Source organism: Haematobia irritans, chromosome 1, assembly GCF_050003625.1.
Source record: "Haematobia irritans isolate KBUSLIRL chromosome 1, ASM5000362v1, whole genome shotgun sequence".
NCBI classification, from domain to species: domain Eukaryota; kingdom Metazoa; phylum Arthropoda; class Insecta; order Diptera; family Muscidae; genus Haematobia; species Haematobia irritans.
In genome coordinates this window covers 155,386,923-155,410,508 of record NC_134397.1, presented here as the reverse complement: position 1 = coordinate 155,410,508, position 23,586 = coordinate 155,386,923, and the positions used below count along the sequence as shown (strand labels likewise).

Sequence of the window (23,586 nt, the reverse complement as noted above, 5' to 3'; positions counted from 1 at the left end):
ATACTTTCGTCGTTATTATTGAAGACATGCCAACTAAAAACTAATTGTATCAATTAATATAGTGATTGAAAAAGAAAAAAAAATTTTTGTGAATGTATCACGACTATAATCTATTCGTGAGTGGTGTAAGTAAAAATTTTGAAAAATCATCCAAAAATATAAAAGAACTTAACAACTCTTACGATGTTTATAACGGTCACGTTACTCATGAATTTAATATACTGAAAGGAAAGGGAGCACCCTAATTTTATTACAAGAAATTGCAAATTTGTTGTTTTTCGATTTAAAAAAATTAGTGTTTAAAACTAATTTTCACTAATTTTTATGTTTTTCGGTTTTAGTTGGTTAACCGGCTTTGACCAAATAAACAAACTGACAACTGGTTTTTAAAAAATTGAGATTTTCGAATAAACCGAAATTCGACTTTTCAAAAAAAAAAAACGATAATTTGCACATCCTAGTACATTTATACCTGTACCGGAATTAAACATACGGTTGTTATCATTATTATTAATAAGGCGATTATGTCCTAAAACGGCGAAAGAATCTAAAAAGTTTCTTTTCATACGATCTGATGTTAATGATATAATTCTGCAAATTTGCAATGCAATTGCATAAACAGAAAGAAATTTTTCGAAATTTTTTTTCAATTAATTAATTTTTTGTGAATTTTTTTGTGAATGTATCACGACTATAATCTATTCGTGAGTGGTGTAAGTAAAAATTTTGAAAAATCATCCAAAAATATAAAAGAACTTAACAACTCTTACGATGTTTATAACGGTCACGTTACTCATGAATTTAATATACTGAAAGGAAAGGGAGCACCCTAACTTTATTACAAGAAATTGCAAATTTGTTGTTTTTCGATTTAAAAAAATTAGTGTTTAAAACTAATTTTCACTAATTTTTATGTTTTTCGGTTTTAGTTGGTTAACCGGCTTTGACCAAATAAAAAACTGACAACTTGTTTTTAAAAAATTGGGATTTTCGAATAAACCGAAATTAGACTTTTCAAAAAAAAAAGATAATTTGCACATCCTAGTACATTTACACCTGTACCGGAATTAAACATACGGTCGTTATCATTATAATTAATAAGGCGATTATGTCCTAAAACGGCGAAAGAATTTAAAAAGTTTCTTTTTATACGATCTGATGTTAATGATATAATTCTGCAAATTTGCAATGCAATTGCATAAACAGAAAGAAATTTTTCGAAATTTTTTTCAATTAATATCTTAATTGAGTTTTAAATTGATACTATCATTTCTGTGATTGACATTTCAATTAAAAAATTAATTGGATCAATTAATTTCGTGATTGAATTCGAAAAAAATGTTTGTGTGTACACAATGTCAAGTCCGGGAACATAATTAGTTCCCTTTTTGGTATTTTATAAATTTGTGACGTATGAATTGAAATGATACTTTCGTCGTTATTATTGAAGACGTATAAGAAAACTTACATGTGAGGAGGTAACTGGAATATGCCTTTGCTACCATAATTGTGTATTAAATCCAATGAATTTTCTGATATGTGATGATATGGATTAACGGCCACCACGGAGGTACCTATATAGGTCTGTAAAAAATAAATATATTAGAAAAAACCTGAGGAAAAAACCGAAAAAAAAACATCTTACGTATATAAGATCACGTTTGTAACGTAGATGAATGTTGTTAATGAAGTTATCTTCTGAAAGATTTTCCAACAGTACTGAATCCCAAGTTCCAACTTCTTGTTCCATAATAGAAAAATAGTAAACGTTGCAGTGATAATATAAGGCTTATTTGTAACAACGCTTAATTGTTGTAGGTGTAGTAATTGATTTGTTAGTCTGAAAAAATAATGGTATTTTAATAGAATATAATAATAAATAATCACACTGCAAAAGGGTGAGTTTAGATTATAGGAAGATCATAATTAAATGTAAAAACGGGTTTACGTTGATTTCTTCTAAGTGTTTTCCAGAAGCCCCGAACACTCCTACCACGGACAACAAAACTGCTATTCTTGAAGAGCCGAGTGAAGGAACGCGAGATAGACTATACATGTGTCATTTCAAAAACTGAAGCGGCACCACGCCTTTTCTCTCCGAACAGCAATTTCAGGACAGTGTTAGATGCTGCTTAAACGGAATCCTAGTAGTCCAAGATTGGGTCGAAACTCTGTATGACAAAAACGCTCCGAATAGAGCAAAGACTACTCCTCGGTAGGAATTGTGATGGCAACCATTTTGTGGGATTCGCAAGGTGCGACACACATCGACAACTATGAGAATGGTAAAAGTACTATGGGGTAGTTATATAATGAATTTTTTCGGACGTACTAAAATTCAGGCAAGTTTGCCCAAGTCAGCGTAAACGAAATACACTTCTTCTTTTACACTATCCACCATATACTCCTGCTCTAAACCCGTACGAATTATTTTTATTGAAACAGTAGAAGATAAGTGTATCGAGTTTAAAAGAGAATATGAGGTCTTCAACGCCGTGTTCTTTTAACCAAACCTACCTGGCTCAGTTCTTCTTGCCCGTCTTAAAATGTACGGCTTTTCGAGGCCTGGAAAAATGCCCTCCATGGGCTGAGAGTGTAAGACGCATTCCAGTTTATACAAAACAAGAAAACTTGCTGAAGTGGTAGATTGGGTAATGAGATTTAGAAGCGAAAATTTATATTCGTTTTCATGTGTGTCACAGGGAAATTCAAACGGGAGGAACAATTACAATAACATGACCACATCTACTTGTTTTAAAAATACGATTTTCTCTTTCTGATAAATAATTGCAATGAGAAAGGTTTTCCCAGCGAAAAGCCATTTTACCTTTACCAATGTTCGCCATACATGCTCCTCCACATCCAATAATATACCATTGGTCTATTCTAAAGCAAAAAAATATAGAATAGGATCATACATATTTTAAATCGGATTAGGGTGCCGGTTCATGCTAAATTTATACTTAATTTCAATTCCCAAGGTCAAAATTTCCTCTTAATCTAAGGTTTTGTTCGTTGAACACGAAATTATCGATTTTCTATCTACAAATTGTATTTACTCTTTAAAAACATTGTCTATAGGCGAATAAAATTAAACGTTCACTTTAAAATTCACTGTACAATGCTTTACATTTTTAATTATATATTTTCACCCAAAGATAGAAAACGATACAGGTCAACATTTTTTTCTTGCACTGAAATGTACCTATGAAAAAACAATTATCCTTTTGGCGATTCCCAATTACAAAAACCTTTTAGTTGTTGTTGTTGTTCATGTACTTTTTTTCTTTTTGTTAACAAACTAACAAACATTAATAACTAATAATAATTAATAAAAGAACTTCAACTGAATAAACAATAAGACACATAACAACTAGAATCAGGGTTGATAAACTTCGTACTATGACATTTGTTTTGGTACGTATCTATGAGATATTTTGAACATTAAAGTCTGATCACAGTTTTACGAGGTCTGGTCACAAATTTTGTTATATAGGCCGGTATGTTTCTTCTGCGAAAATGCTCCTTTCCATAAAGGTTGAGTTACATACAATACGTTAACGCGTCCATTGATGGAAGGATTGATATTTTCACTTTGGAGCACTCTAATCAAGTTGTTGCTTTTAAAGAGAAAATTCAACTCTTCAATCATCGGACGCATTAACGCATGGTATGTAACTCAACCTTAAGAAATGCATTGCAATTTATGCTAGCAAAATTTTCGGCAGTGTTAACTTCCGCATGCACTTCTAATGAAATTTTTGCCCATAACAGTGTTGTTAAAAACATATAGGGTAAGTGCAGCAAATGTGGTATACCCATTTGTTTTTCGAAAGCCAAATTTTTTGTTTTTCTTCGACGAGGCTAAGATTTTACCACATTCATTTTACTAGTGTTAGCCATCCACGCAACTATGAGCGAAAAATTAGAAACCCATAATTTCGGATGTATTTGCGAATTTATTAAAAAACACATTAAGCAAGGATTCATAAAATGTGCAGGTTATGTGGTACACCATAATGTAGATTTTTTTGTAAAAAAAAATAAATGCAATATGTGTATCGAAATTGCATACATTTTATGCTTATTTAGTACTCGTCAGTTATTTACATCCGAAAATTAATAAATTTAAAATATATCTTCACACAAAACGAAATGATTAAGAACCACCAAAAAAAACCTTCGAACACGGGTAAATGTGAATTCTTTAAACTGGCACAAAGAAAGAGTTGCAAAAATCGAATTGATCTTTGATAGCTTCATTTTCTGACAGCCACAATCTACTCAGCTTGGTTTAGTTCTTCGTATGTTGTTAGATAGAGAAAAAAGCTACTATACCACATTACCAGCCTATACCACATTTGCTGCACTTATGCGCTTTACAGATTATCAGTTATTCCGGAAGGGATGTCGGTGTTTGTAAAGAATCTTACAATGTGTCGGATCGATACGACTTGTCGGCGATGACTAAATAATCGGTAAATGTGTTATCGATCCCATAATCATGCAGCAGTATCGATTATGCCTTCGGACTTAACTGATAATGTGCACAATATATGGGATATGTTCGACACGACCACTGTCGTCCGGAATAACTGATAGTCTGTAAAGCGCATTACCCTATGTATGTTGACAACTCACGGCAGCTACCTTATTATTATTTTCAAACGTTGTGCGTTGCTGAGTATTTTGTGTTCCAATTCGAAAACTCTATGCCCTTGGACAAATTTCACACCTTGTGCAAAAGACATAACTCTACCAACATTTTTTTTTTTGGGGTTCGGGAACACTTATGCGCTGCCAGTATTTCAAAATTCAATCTAATCCCATCGCTACCATAGAATCTTAAGTGACACTATAACAATTTTCAACTGTTAAGGGAAATGTGGAGGTGTGTCGCTTAATAGTGTATAGTAACGATAGAGGTAAAATGAAAAATTGGAATGTTGGCAGAGAATGCATTTCAAAAGAAAAAATGTTACGCAATAAATAAGGTTTCGGAGAGATCTTGACAAATTCGCTTTTATATGGTCTACATGATTGATTTTATTCTCTACCGTTGTGTTTCTTTACGTACTACTAGTTACTACTTTTACTAGTTTTTACTAGAAACCGTTCATCAACCAAAAAAAAAGTAAAAGTAGTAAACAATTTTAAGAGAACAATGTCAAAATGCAAGTCTCTTTTAATTTTTTTACTTCAAGTTACAGGCCGGTATGCACCTCTAGCGAAATTTTCGGTAGCAAAAATTTATTTAAGTCTACAACAAAAAACAGGGCTGTGTACACAAATTTTAAACCCGCTAATCACTTTTAAAAATTGTTAATGTATGTTCCAAATATTCCTCAAATAAATTGATTATTATTTACAGACCTTTTAAAACTTTTACGCACACAATGATTGTAATAAATTAAATGTTTGCTGCCAAAATATGCTTTTGACAACCCTGTTATTTTCACTAGAGGTGCGTACCAGCTTACGAAATTGAACGCTACCGAAAATTTCGTTAGCATAAATAGCAATGCATTTCTTATGGGAATGAAATTTTTCGCTAGAGGTGGATACCGGCCTTACTCGACAAAAATAATTACTTCTTTATAAATTTTGCAAACCATAGTAGTTGCAAATCGTTTTTTTTTTTTTTTGGAAATAATTCTGTAACTTTTGAATGGATTAAGATATCAACATAGTTTTTTCTTTGTGTTTTGTTTTAAGATGAGTATTAAGTGCGAGTTTAGCGGTTAAAATCAAAAATAAGTCAGTAAAAACGAATAAAATTTTACCTTTTTGGTGGAAATTATATTATAACTTGATGGAGGAATAGCCCAAAACAACTTTTTATAAAGTTTATATTCTTTAAAATGGTTTATTAAATAAAAGTAATCGTGAAAAAGTGAGGATTGTAGCGGCACACAACTTATATTATCGATGGTGCTGGATGGTGTATTGAAATTTCGACGTATTGGCTAATGGTTAACCAACTACAAGATATCATTCGCCAAGGGTATGTCGCCACAGCTTCATTCTCTTTTGGCATCCCTAAGACAAAACATTTTACTTTGATTAAACATACGCCACTCTAGTGTTATGTCATTGACAGCTGTTTATTTTATTAGTTCCGTTGGTAAATTATGTTAGCCCTACAAAAGGTACATGAAAATTTAATAACAATATAAAGGTAAATGTTTGATACAATTTCATCTTTCAGATTAAACCAGTCTTCCTAAAAGACACAACAGATTGTATAAAATATGTGGCTTCAATACATACCACCTCTGTTTGTCCAAAAACACAATCTGGACGTTACCGCATAACCAACAAACGAAACAAACCACTGACCTACGAGATGGCTAACCCACCACACTATATTGCTCATAGAAAATCCTGGAATTCATGGAATACTTGTATGTATTGGAATTAAACAAATCTTCAACAAATGTTTATTAATAACTTTCTACTTTCTCCAGCCACGATGTTGGACGGCTTAAGGCCCTCTCAAACTGCCATTGAAGATGTATTTATACGGAAATTTTTCAATGGCACATGGCATTCATTAGTCTGCTCCGAGGTTATCATTAAAAGACAGCATAATATGATACGCATAGGAGCCATAGTTCGACAAGCCATTAGCGCACGCAAGATGTATTTTCTAATTGGTTACACAGAGGAGCTTTTGTCGTATTGGCTACAATGTCCTGTAACACTTGAACTACAAACAGTACAGGATAAAAATGATGTTGTTTTCAAATATATTTAAGTAAAAACATAAATATTTTTATTGTTAATCCGATAAAAAGAGTTAAAATCATATTAATGGACTGTTATTTTTTCACTATGTTGGTTACTATTTTGCCAGGTTTTTATGGCCTTATTCACTAGGGCATCGGGATCCTTAACCTGAAAAGAAAACATAATTTAGTTCCTTTTCATTTAAGGATTTAGAAGGAATGTGTGTTTTGTTATTTTAGAAAAGGTAACCGCAAAAATAAAGTAATTTATAAATCGAAAACCAAACGTAGTCAAGTGAAGAGCAATTTTCAAATTCCAGGAAACATATGTAATAATTCTGCAATAGAATTCTTAACAAACTGACCTGCTCCATTAGATTTTTAAACTCCAGCATGGTCTTGCATTTCATTGCTTTGTCGCTAAAAGCCTTTGTCATTTCCAAAAAAATAAATACAACTATTTTTCGAGATCCTCCACATATTTTGTCCCAAACTCTAACTAAAGTGGATTCGTTGATAACGCCAGCAAAGCATGTTGTATACCATCGATCTAATAATTCAGTTGAACTAAAAACGCCTAAACTATCCAAGTGACTGAAAACAATGTGTAATAGATTAGAAAGAACTCGACATTTAAATTCAAAATAATATAATCACTTGTAGAGTTGACCATCCTCCTTTTTAAGCAATGTTTGCGTTAGCTCCTTGAGTCTTGGACATTCTTGCTGAATTTCCAAGGTGCATTCATAAAATTCTTTCGCCAGCCAATAGATTTCTACATCATCCTCAAATATCTGCAATAATACTTTCACAATTTCCATAAACACCAGGTCTGCGTTCGAATCATCATTTCTATCACTAGCTAACAATGTATTGTTTTCCAATTTCCACATATTTAAAAATGCCTGGTGTTTTGGTGTTGTTCCATATTGCATTACGGTTACAGCCCTCATTAAATCATCATAGACGTCCTTTCGTTGATCCATAATGAATTCTGTAGAATTTTTATGTAGTGGCATAACACCCAAAATAATGTTCCACAAAAGACTACGATGTGTGATGGGGACAGTGTAACTCAGGCAAAACTGTTTCAACTTCACATGATTTCGAATATTATCTTGTAGAAGTTTGTTTAGAGATTTTTTCTCTTCTACGCTGTGACATCCAACTTTTTCATAATAACTCGAACGGAAATTTCTTTCATCTGTGGTCATGATTTACTGTGTTCTATGAATTTTTCCGTCCGTCCGACCCGAAATTAGTAAACTATTGTCAGCTGATTGTTTAGGGTTTCCATACATTAGCATTATGTTGCGAAAGCTTGGATATTGTTAGAATTCAACTCACTTTATATTGTATTTGAAAGCGTTTAGTTTTCGCTTGTAAACATAGGATATTTTCTTGTTGATTCACTAAAGCAAAATAATACATCCCTTCGTGTACCCTTCGAAAGAGAATATTTTCGAAAATTAAAAATTTTAGTTTCGCAAAAAGGTGTATCGTATTTTTTTCAAATATACAACGATCAAAAAATATTGGGCTGTTTTCAACTGCAGAAAAAATTAAAGCAGCCCAAATATACCTCTTTGGAGATATTTGCTTTTTTATATTTAGTTTCATAATTTATTATGATTGTAAATTTTGTAATAAATAAATAACATATTGTGCTAATTTAAACAACACTTAATTTTTGGGAGAGTAGACAAATGCTACTACTATAACTTCTAAACAACATTCTTAGAACTATGCATGATTAGTTTTAGAAAAGAGATTTTTTTCGAAATTGTAAGTATTGTATTTTTTAAGTTTTTTGAATTTTATTAGTTTCTATAATTCAGGTATTTTGCTTTTCTATGTAATACTTTTTATTGGCCTTAGGGCTTTTGTATTACTTTGTGGATAAATAAATGAATAAAATCAATAAATAAATATCGATTTCGTCCATTTATGTCATAGAGTCAAGTCGATGGACCATATATAACCCAAAAACTACACAATTCCTTGAATAATTGACTTACACCCATGTTCCGATATCCACTTCAATTCCACTATTAACGTCAAATCCACGAACGTGAAAATTTGGTGTTCTTAATTCCACATTCTTTTTTGAACTATTCTGTAACCAGCTGGGTTGCACAAATCACCCAAAAATTCACTAAGGCGGAAATCAAAATTAGTGAAATCAATAGACTTATAATTTATTATTTTTTTAATTAAAAATGACGCAGTTTTAATAAAACTCATGTATTAAATATAAAACATTTAAAATTTTTTACGCGAGTACTTTTTTTTTAACCGGACATAATTCAGCTTTCACCAAGACTTTTGCAAGTGAATTGATTTCACGAAAATTCCGGTGAATGTGGATTGTAGGACTAGAAAGTTGTGGAATTGATTCACATTCACCTGGAAGTGGATTTGGGAACATGGGCATGTGTCTCACATTGCAGTGAAACGGCTTGGAGAAGCTCTGGGATTCGTATTGAGCACATGACGCATGGACGTCTAGGTCGGCATGATAACCATTACACCACGGTGGCTGTCTGTAGGTAGTCTTCAACTACATAATTGCATCCATATGGATGAAGGGTGACTGACAGGCATGTGTACGGCTTAAAAGTTCGTTAGCTAACGTAGTCAGCATGTAGACAAGCGGTTAAGAAATGATATAATTTGAAGCTAGTTAGAATATATGTCAGCCACTATGTATGTACATCAATTCCTCAATCTTCGGAGCAGAGAGAATTTTACTCTTTGTTTTTGATCTGTAAACTTAGAGCAGAACCTTATAATGTAGGGCATGAGCTTCGAGAAAGTCGGAATATATAGACAATAAAAGCTAATGTTCACCAATATATTTGTGAATATTAGCTTGTATAAAATAAAACACCATTATATATATTTTTTATATTTAACTATTTATTTACAACATTCCCACAATATTTCGTTATATATTTTTCAATCGTATCTTTTTAATACTCATTTAATTCTTTATAACATTTTACTACACACAATTTGTGATGCTATACCACGGAAAATTTTGTAAATATATGTACGTTTACAACAAAAGAAATAAAAAAAAACATATACTTCTAATGTCATCACTTTTGAATATAAAATTTACGAATAAATAATGGAAACCAACTAAAAAATATTCAGTAAATAAAAAAAATACTTTGGAAAAGACTATTTATTATATACGAAGTGAAAATTTATTTTTAATAAGAACTATAAAAACTTCTTAATATGTTTCTATTTAAAAATATTCATGTCTTTTTCTCTCAAAAAGATGTCATATTTGGAGGAGGTCGGTCGAAGACTAATATTTCATTGACTAATAGAAACGTTTGCGTGAATTTTTCTCCTTAAAATATGAAATGGCGAATATTGCCACAGCCACAGCAGCCAACATGCCAAAAAGTAAAATGAAGAAGATTTTCGTATTTGACATGCCCGGTTTAGGATCATCTTTATGTTCACGTGGAGGTTCGAATGTCTTCGCATTGGGTATGATGTTGGCACGAGCAATAATTTGATCGGGCTGTATTTTATTTAGAAAAGAAAAAATAAATGTGACATTAGCATTAACTTTTATCTGCGCAAAATGTTGTTGTTATTGTAATTTTATATTTTTCATTGGCCAAAAAATTAGCTTAAATGTATTTTAAGCACTTACCGTTATATCTGTATCCAAATCGTAGAATTTGAAACTTAGAATATCATGATTATCAGACAAATCACCTGTTGTTGCTGAGAGTCCAAAAAAGTATCCAGTTGGCAATTCTACATTATTGACAACAAAGCAATTTTTCCATTCATTTCGGTTTTCAAGATCAGTTGACACCGAAAGAATGTCATTTTCATAGCGTATAGCAACATGGGTATCGAAATTAACATTTCGGAAACGAACTTCACATCCTGCTAATTGTGTGTGGGTTCCATCTCGATCATGATCATAACTCCACGTTCCATTGTTTACCATAGCACTCAAGTAAGGATGTTGATGCTGGTTTAAAGTAAAAAAGAAATCAAACACATATCGTAAGCTGAATTAATTAAATTCATAGCCTAGTCAACTTCGATAAAACTCTCAAAAGGCATGTTTTGAAAAAACATCATTAAGGATAATGGAAGCCATTCAGGCAAAACAAATAGCACAATTACTCAAATGCAAAAATACAGAAAAATCAGGCATGATAGATTTGACGATATTTTTTATTATTACTTTGCAAATTGACGCAAAAAAAATATTGTATTTATTCTGGATCAGCAGCGTAGACTAGTTCAGGTACAGTGGATATCAATTGTTACTACAGTGGGAAATTGAGATTTTCAAGTACGTTACAATATCTCTTTTCAGTGAGCGAACTTATGGCTATGTTAGGTATAGCGGCAGCCAGATATCTCAGGATCACTTAGACTATTCAGTCCATTGTGATACCATAGGTGGTGAACTTGTCAATGTGTGCTGTCCGCTTCTATATTCAACTCAATGACAAGGGACCTCCTTTTCACATTACTATGAAACTAAAGGGTGATTCTTTTGAGGTTAGGATTTTCATGCATTAGTATTTGACAGATCACGTGGGATTTCAGACATGGTGTCAAAGAGAAAGATGCTCAGTATGCTTTGACATTTCATCATGAATAGCCGAACGATCTGCCACAACGTCGAATTTTCAGTGAATGGGCCCTAGAAAAGTTGGCAGAAAATCCGCTTTTTTATCGACAAATTTTGTTCAGCGATGAGGCTCATTTCTGGTTGAATGGCTACGTAAATAAGCAAAATTGCCGCATTTGGAGTGAAGAGCAACCAGAAGCCGTTCAAGAACTGCCCATGCATCCCGAAAAATGCACTGTTTGGTGTGGTTTGTACGCTGGTGGAATCATTGGACCGTATTTTTTCAAAGATGCTGTTGGACGCAACGTTACGGTGAATGGCGATCGCTATCGTTCGATGCTAACAAACTTTTTGTTGCCAAAAATGGAAGAACTGAACTTGGTTGACATGTGGTTTCAACAAGATGGCGCTACATGCCACACAGCTCGCGATTCTATGGCCATTTTGAGGGAAAACTTCGGAGAACAATTCATCTCAAGAAATGGACCGGTAAGTTGGCCACCAAGATCATGCGATTTGACGCCTTTAGACTATTTTTTTGTGGGGCTACGTCAAGTCTAAAGTCTACAGAAATAAGCCAGCAACTATTCCAGCTTTGGAAGACAACATTTCCGAAGAAATTCGGGCTATTCCGGCCGAAATGCTCGAAAAAGTTGCCCAAAATTGGACTTTCCGAATGGACCACCTAAGACGCAGCCGCGGTCAACATTTAAATGAAATTATCTTCAAAAAGTAAATGTCATGGACCAATCTAACGTTTCAAATAAAGAACCGATGAGATTTTGCAAATTTTATGCGTTTTTTTTTTTTAAAAAGTTATCAAGCTCTTAACAAATCACCCTTTAGATTGGACAAAATTTTTAATTAAAACAAAAATCAATCATAAAAATTAATAATATCAATTAATTTTTTAATTGATCCCAGCATTTCTGTGTTTGAAACCATTTCAATTTAAAATTAATTGGATCAATTATGCCAATTATTGAGAAATGGTAATGATGGTAGTGCAGTTAGTAGAATGGGATAAACACAAGGTTAGGTTAGGTTAGGTGGCAGCCCGATGTATCAGGCTCACTTAGACTATTCAGTCCATTGTGATACCACATTGGTGAACTTCTCTCTTATCATGGGATAAACACAAGATGTACCGAATTTTAAGCTGATGATGATGAATAACCTCCTGGAGAAAAGTCTTTAAAGAGCTGAAATTTACGCCAGCACCGAATTTCAAATAAATCGAATAAAACATCCTCTAGACGCTCCAGACGTAAAATCTGGAAATCTGTATATTTAATACATGACATGCATTTGCAAAGCTGGTTTCCTATTCAAATTAGAAGTACTTAAGCATGGGAATGACAGTGATCAAAGAACCCAATTTACTGCAAAATCCACCGAAGACACAAAGTTATAGATGTAAACATTAGTTAACAGACCCAGTTACAATAAATAAATACCTAGTGGTAGTCCCTAAAGCTAAATCAATACCTAGCTTATTGACGAAATATTTAAATTATTGATGAATCTCTACTTACTAAATAATTATGTAAAAACAAACTTACGTTATGAGGCCCATTGTGATTGCTATATGTGTCTAAAATTACAGCTAAACCCGAAAAGTGATCTTTACTTCCAAATACAGGACCCGGCTGCATTCTCTCTTTTGTGTACCAAATTGCAAAACCATCTCCAAACAGTTCTGACCCTTTCCCATGTACTTTAAATGTTACATGGACTTCCCAATTTTTTGTCATACACGGCTGCAAATATAAAAAAAAAGTGAATTTAAACTTTGAACTTTACTCCGCCCTTGTTTAAGTCCATATATACCGCATAATTCCACAGAGCTCCACTTTTAGATTGCAAATCTGGTGTTAATCTAATGTAGTTACTTGTTACCACTGTATGACCAAGGAAGTCCCAATTTGGAAGGTTCACACCAACACCTAAAGCCAAGACATTTGCTATTAGTAGGCGCCTTCAATTATGTACTTTAATGTTTCCTTACCTTGGAAAGGCCTAACTAAAGAGTGTTCCCTTTTCATATATTCATCAGCACAGCATACCATTAGAAATATCCAGCAAAATACCAACGTTTTTATATTTTCTCTGATCCCCATTTTATATATTTATTAAGATTCGATAATCAAACAAATTGGTATTATATTTCTATATTACAATTTTTTCAATAAATAACAATTAGAGAAGTCGGCTTCTTTTTCCCGTTGTCCAGTTACTCAGAAGAATTATTTGTCAACTAGACTACTAATACGCTAACGCTACGATACGGGCTCCATAAGGGGTGTTATTCATTGTGTATAAACACAACCATATCGATTAACTATAGGCGAAGCATCTGATGATTGTGTACAAACTCAACCAAAGCGACTGTCGGTAGGCGAATACTTTCTAATGCGTCTTAATGCGCTTTACAGACAATCAGTTATTCCGGACGGAATGTCGGTGTTTGTAAAGGGCACCTTATACGGTCGGATAAACTCTGCGACACAACACGTTGCGGCGACAAATCCGCTAATATAAGGCCATGTTCGCGTGTTGCGGGGACGTGTTGCAATAAAATCAAAACAACTTTGATTTTTCTGGTTAGGAGGCACAAATCTTGACGCGTAAGGGCATGTTCGCCAAACATTAGGAAAAGCAAATTTATTTTCACAATTAAAACAAGCATTTCTGCAATGAAATTAATGATGGATCGCTAATTCAGCTTGGGATTTTTATTGTTTCTTCCATTTTTTATTAAAAAATGGCTTTACATATAACTTTTCGTCCATCTTCATTGTTTGTGTTTATGCTTCTTCTTATTTCTTCATGTTGTTATCATAATTGTTCGTGCAATGTGAGGGTAAAACTTGAACGAACACACAACAAATAGGCGAACCCCTGTCGTAGTGTTTATACGACCGTCGAAGATCCGCTTAAAGAATCTTACAGTGTGTCCAATAGATACGACAATTTTTTGATGACTAAATAATCGGTAAATGTGTTATCGATCCCATAAACATGCAGCAGTATCGATTATGCCTTCGGACTTAACTTATAATGTGCACAATATATGGGATATGTTCGACACGAGCACTGTCGTCCGGAATAAGTGATAATCTGTAAAGCTCATAAGACGCATAAAGGTGGGTATTAAGTTCGTGTTTAAGCCTAGTACTAAGATCACATTTTCGCACGAAAAACTGTTATACTCCATATAAAAAACGTTAGCGCGAAATAAATACGAAATCTTTGTTTTGAGCATTTTCAAACACATATTTAGACAACCCTGGATTTTTCGCACGAAAAAATAAGCAGGTATATTATTTCGCATATATAAGTTAACATCCATGGGGTTGAGACCCATTTACGAAGATAGATGAAGATATTCGTTTTTCGAACTTAGTACTAAGCATTAGCCGCTAAAATCGTAATATTTTCAAGTTTACTTTTCTTTAATAATCCATTTTAAGGAATACAAACATTGTGAAAATTTGCTGATACCTAACATGCTATTCAATGCTCACCTCCCGATATTGGATCTTTCGTTTATTTATTTGAAAATCTAGAGGTATTTTAAGACCACATATTGGTGTGCCTAATATGGTTGCTATCGGTCCATGTGTTGGTATAGCCCCCATATAGACCGATCTCCCGACGTCTTGGGCTTCTAGAAACCGTAGTTGTTCTCCTATTTTAAGAGATCGTTCTCTCGATTTGTCTTCTTGAGATTCTTGACAACACGGTTACCACGGTTGGTAGAATTCTATATGTTTTGGTATAGCCCCGATATAGATCGATCTCTCGATTTGTCTTCTTGGGCGTCTTGACAACACAGTTACCACAGTTGGTAGAATTCTACCAAAAATGGTAGATTTTTTAATGTTTGATAGATTGGTAGAATTCTTGATGTTTTGGTTTATTTTGCAAAATATTCCTCTAAATCTAAAGTCCATTTTCATGAAGCTCCGTTAACTAACGAACTTTTAAACCGTATTATGGGCATAGCTGACATCTTGCGTATATATTCCATATGGCAGTTAGGAACTTAACTGCCGAAATTTTTTCAGTTAAAGTTAACCGGAGAGAAGATATTTGGAATTTACTTTCTGCTAACAGGCAGTTAAAGCCTAAAGGTGGGTATTAAGTTCGAGTTTAGCCGCTAAAATCGTAATTTTTTCACGATTACTTTTCTTTAATAATCCATTTTAAGGAATATAAACTTTGTGAAAATTTGCTTTGGGATATTCCCCATCAAGTTATAATGAAATCTGCGACAAATATGTATAATTTTATGACGTATTTTACTCATTTAGTTTTCACTTTAGTGAAAATTAGCGGCTAAACTCGAACTTAATACCCACCTTAACGGAGTTCATGTGGCCATAAGATGTACTTAAATTTCCTATAGAAATGAAATTTTGCCTAATTTTTTATTTAAACAAAATTTTGACAAAATTTTTTTATAGAAATAAGATTTTGCAAAAATTTTCTATAAAAATAAAATTTTGCAAATATTTTCTATAGAAATAAAATTGTGACCAATTTTTTTTATAAGATTTTGCAAAAATTTTCTATAAAAATAAAATTTTGCAAATATGTTAAAGATATAAAATTTTGCAAATATTTTCTAAAGAAATAAAATTTTGCAAATATTTTCTAAAGAAATAAAATTTAACAAAAATTTTGTATAGAAATAAAATATAGCAAAAATTTGGATAGAAATAAAATTAAAATTGTATAGAAATAAAATTTTGCAAATACTTTCTGTTGAAATAAAATTTTGACAAAATTTTCTATAGAAATAAAATTTTGCAAAAATTTTCTATGGAAATAAAATTTTGACAAAATTTTCTCTAGAAATAAAATTTTAACAAAATTTTCTATAGAAATAATATTTTGACAAAATTTTCAATAGTAATAAAATTTTGACAAAATTTTCAAAAGAAATAAAATTTTGACAAAATTTTCTTTAAATTCAATATCTTTAAAAATTGTATGTTTTGTGTTACATCATACTATCAAAGTCCATTGTGAGTAAGTTCACCCTTTTTGCAGAAGTAGTATTGGTGCCTTGATAAAATAATTCCCAAGTAGTTGCAGTACATCCAGATGTCAGTATCACCCTATTGCTATCGAGATAGTTGGCAGTATCGCTGCTGCAAGATGTCAAGATAATGATTGTAGGTTTAACCCCTTACAGATACATACGTAACCAAAGATCCACAAACATTAAAACATTAAATTTATATTTGATAATAAGCAAATTATTTTCATTTATTGGTATTCTTTTTTTATAAACTATTTAGATCAATAAAATATCCCACATTAAATATAATGGAAATTTATTTTATTATTTATTTTATTTTATTATTTTTCAAACGTTAAAAATAAAAGAAACATTAATTTTATATTAAATTGAATAGAGATAAGACTTTTTTGTGTGAAAGTTTTTTTCCCTCAAGAAATAAAAATGTTGAATATTTTTAAATTAAATAGTAAAATAAATTATATGCCATTTTTGGTATAAGAAAATTAACAAAACATATATAAGAAACTCTAAAAGCATAAAGCAAAATTTCGAAATATCTATGAACAAAAAAAAAATGTTACGCGAAAATAATCATCTTTTGGAAAATAATACTAAACTAGTAATGTCTAAGCAAACCATGATTATAAACCATTTGTTTTTTTTGAAATATTTAAGTAGTTCAGTAATCATAATAATATAGTAAAAAAATTATAGTTAAAATTTAAATACATTTGGCTGAAGTTTCAATGAAATATCTCTTCCTATGTGACTTTCGATATATAATATATATTATTTTTTTGTGATTATTTGTTTTCCCCTCAGATGCATATATTTTTGGTGAAGTAATAATAAGTATATATGAGAAGAAAGGGTTGCGTACTCTACATATGCTACAATATATTTATATTATTTTTATTTTTTGTTTTGTTTTAATACTTCTAATTGTGTTTTGTTATCGAAAAAGATATAGGATGTTTTCACTAGGAGTTTTCTTTCTAAATTTGTTTTATTTTTTGTATTCGTTCGTCATAAGCTACATAAAATCCCATTGGTATAGTCCGTGTTTGAGAGAGGGGGGCGGGACAGTGGAGGTTTTCCAGTTTGTGATATATATTTTGATTTCTGGAAATACATACCTATTTATATCAATATAATCTATGTGTATATTATTTCCATAGTTAAAAGTTCCTACCCTACCACCTTATCTGACATTTGATGTTTCTTTTAAATTATTTTTGTATTCAAAAATTCCAAGTCTTATTTTCTTTTAACGAGTTTTTTTGTTGTTGTTGTCACTATAATAGTATGTGCGTACATGTAAATGTGGCTATTTGTTATTTAACTACCATAATCATTGAAAATTTCATGGTAAATATATTTTATATAGTTTTGCTTTCATATAATCTGCAAAATTGGGAAGATGTTAGATTGGGAACAACAGCAGCAAACCAAATAATTTACACATTTTCGGAAGACAAAAAAAATCGCTATAATCTGCAAACCCGCCTTCTTGTGATTTACTAGTTTTTACTGTGTGATTTAAACAAGAAAATTTTCCAAACATGTCTATTATTTTTTTTAATAGTTGCGATGGATCAATATGAAACCTTAAAGCATTTGGCATGCAAATTTTTTTTTAGAAACTAGTGAAAATTTTCTCGGAATTGGTTACGCAATTATAAATGCGTTTTTGGTTCCAATTTTTTAGAAATTCACTCGATACCAAAAGTCGATAAGGTATTGTCGACAATCGTTACTATTTCTTTAGCATTGAGTTCACTGAGTGCTGTCCCGGGGAAACCTGTTAGGATATCGGCCACGAGGATTATCTTAAGTAAAGTCCATTGTTTTTGTTGTTGTATCTGCTTAGAGAACCTGAGGTGATAATGCTTACGTTCATGTTGATTTCGCTCCTGCTTCTACGCTGCACGATCATCGTGGGCTCTTTTTTCATCACTGCTTATATTATCTGGATTTTAAATTAACATATTTTGTTCAATGATGGGAGCCACCGTGGTGCAATGGTTAGCAATGATGACAGGAAATAGATGTTGGTTGAAATTCGCCACTACTCGCCGCTAGAGGCGCTGCCTGTATTTATGTCATGAAGCTATAAAAGTATAATCAGAGGCGCTTTTCGTGGAAAATAGTAGTGTTTAGCATTCTATGTAGAGTTAAATTGTATTATGATTTAAAAAAAAAGTACGGATTATAATTTTTCAAGTTTTGGAAAATCGCATTTTAAAATTGTACCTTGGGGTATATGAGAACCTAGAAAAATCGACCTATAACAAAAGTGGTTATCGATTTGTAACGATTTAATCGATCATCGTCAAAAGTCGAAAGTCCCCTAAGATTTTTTTTAAAGGAAAGTTGACTTTTCACCCATTGGGTGATAGACTTTTTTTTAGATGATTTTATGTTTATGGTGTGTGTTTTAGGGCGAATTATCAAATATTGTACAGTGTAGTTCAGGAAAACAATGTAGAACTAGTCACTGAGCACAAGATTCGATATTTATGCTGTTTAGAGAAGCAGGAATGATAATCCTTAAGATCAGGCCGAATAAAGTCATGGGAGCTACCACTATCGTTTTTTGGCTTTCACAAAAAGTGAGGTTCCCATCTATTTCCTTATAACCAATGTCTATCTTAAAACAAAGCACTTTTCTTTCATTTCAAATTTAATTACAACTCCCGATACATATGACCAATATATCCGTTTTCTATGGTCTAATATTTGTCTGTGTCTGTCAGAGATAAATCAAGAAAAAAATCGATATTAATACTTTTAAGAATTGTCTTAAAACTATAAGTTTTAAGTCCAATTCTTTTCGTTCAGCTTGGATATAAAAATTGCAGCTTTTACAATTTTTCTATAAGAAAAATTCGATGCACGCTATACACCCTATATAATTCCCAATTTTCCATAGGATCTGAACCCCCAATCTATTTTCTATTGGATAATATCTGCTTATGTGTCATACCTATTTTTGTCCCCGCAACTGTCGTGTTGGTCTTGGTAGCTTTTGTTGTTTCAACAGGCGGTGAGTTATCAAATGTTGTACTACGTATGAGTTTTCCCACCGGCTGTCGTTGAGCTGGTGCACTTGTTGTTTTCATACCTTGTTGAGGAGCTTTTATGACTTTGGTCTGTTGTTGCTGTCTATTTTTTACCTCATCCACTTTACGCCAAATACCAGCTATACGAGATTGTGCTTGATTAATTTTCGCCGCGGCATTTTGAGCTGCTGTAACTGCGGCATTTGCAGAGTTCAATGTTGAATTGCTTCGTGAGGGGGGTGTGGTGGTTGATACTCTAGTAGACAATACTGCAATGCGGGCTGCATTTGTTGTTACTCGTATATTAACATTACTATTGGCTCGTTGAGGTTTCGAAATGGATCCACCATTAGCAAAATTTCTTTTCGTGGTTGTACTGTTTTGTGCTATTGCTGAGGATGTGGATACTGGTAATTTGCGTGTATTCGCTGTCTTCTGTGGAGATGTTTTGCATGGTGAGGTGGCAGATAGTTGTCGTTTCATGGGTAATTTGGATAGCTTAGATTTTTTGGGACTTATTTCTACCACCGGTACCGTTGAGGCATCGAGAGAAGGTTCATCTTTTACAAACGTACCCTGTCGCTCTAAGGGAGGTGGTGGTGGTGGTGTGGCTTCGAATTCATTTATAGCTTTAGTAGTACCAGCACTGTCATTCTGTTTGATAGGTTTCTTTTGAGCCAATTTTGTTGTATTCGCACTTGCTGGCGTTGTAGTAGGTTTTCTCAAAAAATTTGTTTTGGGGGCAGTAGTTTGTATTTTTGTTGTTGTTGTCTTTGGTGGCGATTCAATGTTAGTCTTTTGATATTTTATGCTATAGGGAGAAATATACTGAGGTTTTTTACCTCCTCGTATGGCTTTTACAGGAGATTGCTGATTCTGGTCTTCTTGATCTTGTACCTTTACTATGTCGCCACATCCCTCTGTGGGTTTTACAATTCTCGGGCGAGCTACTTCTGTGGCACAATTCATTTCTGCTTCCGTCTCGTCTAATTCGTTCTCTTCTTCACAATCTGTCAAGGTTTGTGTGTTTGAGTCAAAATTGTGATTTGATTCAGTTTCAGAATTTTGATCGTACTCCAAGCTTGTTAGTTCCTGATCTGGTTTGAAATTCATCTCCATGTTTGATTTTTCTCCAGCAATCGGTGGCCCATTTATGAATTTAAAATTTTGTGTCATTGTTTGTAAAGAACACACTGAACTATCACTATGCTGCATTTGTTCGGCATTTGCTTCCAATAGTTTAGCATTTGTTTGGAGATCAGTATATGTTATCGTTTGGGTTCTATAACGTTCTTGACTAGATCTTCTCCTTGTACGAGGAGTATTTTGTAAATCCGATTCGGGTCGTATAACACCTTTGGTATCTGCGTTTAAATCCATCGTTTCATAGTTCGTTGTAATTTCAATTTGCAGTGTTTCATCCTTTTGGGCTTCTTCTATTTTTCTCTTCAATTCTTCACTCATATCTGCGTCTATGGTATAGGTTTTGTAACGATCTTGAACCAGTTGTCGTTTTTGTTTTGGTGTTAGGTTCCTCATGCCGGCCGAATATGTTTTCCGTGGCGTACTTTCGGCAGAACTGAAATCATAGTCAGATGGCAACGGTGTAATTGTGCCATCATTGAATGTACAATCGTCATCTTTAGGCAAATGGTCTTGGTCACTATAGCTTTGCAAGGTGACAGTACCATCACCGCCCTCATCTGGTCCAGCTGTGGCGGTTTCATAATTCGATACTGTAACCGTTGTAGCCATGCTTGCACAATCGTCGGCAATTTCAGATTGTATGCTCGATACACTTATCATCGAGTCTAAAAGCTCATCCATTAAACTGGGTGGTTTTATATTATCCAATAGAAGATTACACGACGAGTTTATCGATTCCACACTTCCGGTTAGATGGGGAGGCATCTGGCCCAATGCTCGACGTGCAACCAATCCAGCTGGTAATGTTTTACGGGGAAATTTCGGTGACTTATAATGCATTTGGGGTGAGTTTTGCAAAGAATTTGGTTGTGTTGAGTCTTGGTAATAGCCGGAAATATTCAACGAATCCATTCCCGATGGAGGTCGTATATTATCCAAATCCAAGCTATTAATACTAAACGTCAATTCTTCTTCACCATCAGTGTCGGCAGCATGTAAGTTATTAGCCAATTTCCTAGCCTCCTGGGCTATAAAAACAGAATTTGTCATGGAATTGGAATTGAAGAATAATGATGGTGTGGCTGCAGCTGTTTGTACCTTACCTCCCAATTTAAAATGTAGACCATGAGCACTTTCTTGACTATCGTCAGTCTTGGCAAGCTGATCTATGTGGTGTTCCTTTGAAACTGCAGCAGACCTATCAGCTCCATTTATTAGGGTTTTATCGGTTTCAGTGCCACAATCTAAAGAAGATGGCTGTGAATCGTATGTAAAACCATTTTGATATGTTTCACCAATATTATCAAAATCTAAAGATAAATCTGGAGCTGGAAGTTCATCAATATTTGGTGTGTTCTCGGCAAAGTCATTAAGTTCTTTATAATCGGCTGTGGTAGCTTGATCTTCATCGTCTTCATCGAAGGTGGTTGAGATTACCTTGGGAGCCGAAATGCTAACACTGGGGAAACTAACATCGTTCGGGCAAGTGTCTTCGTCCCAAGTATCGTTAGATATGGAATTTGTAGTGGTTGTGCCATCCACTATTTCATGCTCATCACTATAGCTAGCTGTGATGGAGGCATTCACAAACGATATGGGATTCGCCGATGGCTGTGCCGGTCCAGAGCTACTATTAATTCTTAATTGTTCAGCCGATGAGACAAATTCTAATGTCAACCTCTCTACTGATTTCAACATTAGATCTGGATCCTTATGTTTCTCAGAGTGTTTCTCATGGGATTCCTCAGCAATGTCGCCCGTAAGTTTAGTGTCCAAAGACACAGTTGTATCCATTATAAACGATTGATTGGACTCATCACTTTGGGTGTTATTCAAGTCCTCTTGTTCACGCTGTTTACACCCAATAGCGTTCGTTATCTCTGGAACGTTCTCTGGATTTGGAAGATTTACGCCTTGTCGTTGAGACAGAGGCAGATTCTGCTCCTTGTGCGGGGGTGAGTTGAAGTGATTTCTTTGATCGTTTATGTCTCCTTCTTGATTGATGTTGGTGTTGTTGGTTTTCTGTTGCTGCTGATGTAGGTGACTCAAAATCTCTGGCACTATGATGTGTGGATTGCTGATGATGTTGTTGTTGTCTGTCTTCTCTACGTCTGAAGCTGCTGTTGTGGTGGTGGTGGTGATGGTGGTGGTGCTGCTGCTGATGCTGACCGTTGTTGTAGTGGACAAATTGCAAGTGTCCATGTATTTGGCACTTTGAGGGTGAATTAGTTCTTCCATTTGAGCAGCTGCAGACGTAGCCTGCCCGTTTTTTGGCTGGTTATTATGTATAACTAAGGCTTCACGGGTCAATAGTGAAGGAGGCGTTTGTTGTTGTTTATGTGATTCTCCAATCTTCTTCATAATACCTGTATTGATGCACTCCATAAGTAGTTTTTCATCTCTTCTATCACGTTCTCTGACATGGCGATTGGGGGTCAATTGTTTTCCCTGCATAGGTAAAGAATCGAATTGTTTTAGATTAGGATTCGATTGCGTAGTATTCTGTTCACCATATCCCGTGGTTTTATGAGATCTATGAGAATGTGCACTTCTTGTATGTTTGCGAGATGATGAACTACTTCCGCCACCGCCCCCATGATTATTATCTCGATTTTTATGCATGCCCGTCAAAATACACAATTCAAATAAAGATTTTGACTGATTATCATTGGAATCGCTGGAATCGACTGAACTGTATGATTCATTTCCCGCTTGCATTGGTCCATACATATGATTCTTGCCAATATCTTGTTGCACTTGATGATGGGGTTTATCGAAATTCCTTGAGGTCGATTGTGATGTTAATGATGATGCAGATGTGGCTGCATTAATAGGTATGGGCTGTGATGATGACAATGATGTTGTCTTGTGATTACCATTAGAAGTCAAATTGGTGGTGAAACCCAAATTTGATTTTGGTCTATTGCAGCCGGCGGCAATAGCCTGAAATTAAAAAAATTTCATTCATCATTTACGAGTCATTGATATTTTCCTTGA

General features: G+C 33.7%; 5 protein-coding genes across 8 annotated transcripts in view; 1 reads left to right on the top strand and 4 right to left on the bottom strand.

The window, feature by feature from the left end:
- The window catches only part of Myo95E (Myosin 95E), a 29,988-nt gene extending 26,607 nt beyond the window's left edge, over positions 1-3,381 (bottom strand). Inside the window, exons 1-3 of one of the 3 annotated variants that reach the window (XR_012718248.1) lie at positions 3,206-3,381; positions 1,646-1,840; positions 1,469-1,584 (exon numbers count right to left, since the gene is read on the bottom strand). Coding sequence is in view for 1 of the 3 variants with exons in the window: in XM_075291975.1 (XP_075148090.1) it covers positions 1,469-1,584; positions 1,646-1,750 (221 nt within the window). In the remaining 2 variants the exon portion in view is untranslated. Of the gene's footprint in view, positions 1-1,468; positions 1,585-1,645; positions 1,841-2,827; positions 3,076-3,205 lie in introns of those variants that run through there. The other 2 variants (XR_012718249.1, XM_075291975.1) reach the window with 2 other exon arrangements.
- Positions 3,382-5,995: 2,614 nt separating this feature from the next.
- On the top strand, positions 5,996-6,810 carry mRpS24 (mitochondrial ribosomal protein S24). Its single transcript, XM_075291974.1, has 3 exons — positions 5,996-6,149; positions 6,209-6,404; positions 6,468-6,810. The coding sequence occupies exons 1-3, from the start codon at positions 6,132-6,134 to the stop codon at positions 6,755-6,757; spliced, it is 504 nt and encodes a 167-aa protein (XP_075148089.1). The 5' UTR covers positions 5,996-6,131; the 3' UTR covers positions 6,758-6,810.
- Positions 6,753-7,987, bottom strand: TBC1d7 (TBC1 domain family member 7). The gene is made up of 3 exons (XM_075291973.1): positions 7,386-7,987; positions 7,094-7,322; positions 6,753-6,897 (listed from the first exon to the last, which is right to left on the bottom strand). The coding sequence occupies exons 1-3, from the start codon at positions 7,940-7,942 to the stop codon at positions 6,811-6,813; spliced, it is 873 nt and encodes a 290-aa protein (XP_075148088.1). The 5' UTR covers positions 7,943-7,987; the 3' UTR covers positions 6,753-6,810.
- Positions 7,988-9,900: 1,913 nt separating this feature from the next.
- LOC142222042 (vesicular integral-membrane protein VIP36) lies at positions 9,901-13,597 on the bottom strand. The gene is made up of 5 exons (XM_075291972.1): positions 13,358-13,597; positions 13,180-13,295; positions 12,912-13,109; positions 10,405-10,734; positions 9,901-10,269 (listed from the first exon to the last, which is right to left on the bottom strand). Exons 1-5 carry the CDS (start codon positions 13,467-13,469, stop codon positions 10,063-10,065), a joined length of 963 nt encoding a protein of 320 aa, XP_075148087.1. The 5' UTR covers positions 13,470-13,597; the 3' UTR covers positions 9,901-10,062.
- A 3,435-nt stretch (positions 13,598-17,032) lies between these two features.
- The window catches only part of Apc (APC-like), a 52,007-nt gene continuing 45,453 nt past the window's right edge, over positions 17,033-23,586 (bottom strand). Inside the window, exons 4-5 of one of the 2 annotated variants that reach the window (XM_075291971.1) lie at positions 21,693-23,532; positions 17,033-21,617 (exon numbers count right to left, since the gene is read on the bottom strand). In XM_075291971.1, coding sequence (XP_075148086.1) covers positions 19,330-21,617; positions 21,693-23,532 — 4,128 coding nt within the window. In that variant the 3' untranslated portion in view covers positions 17,033-19,329. Of the gene's footprint in view, positions 23,533-23,586 lie in introns of both variants that reach the window. The other variant, XM_075291970.1, reaches the window with a different exon arrangement.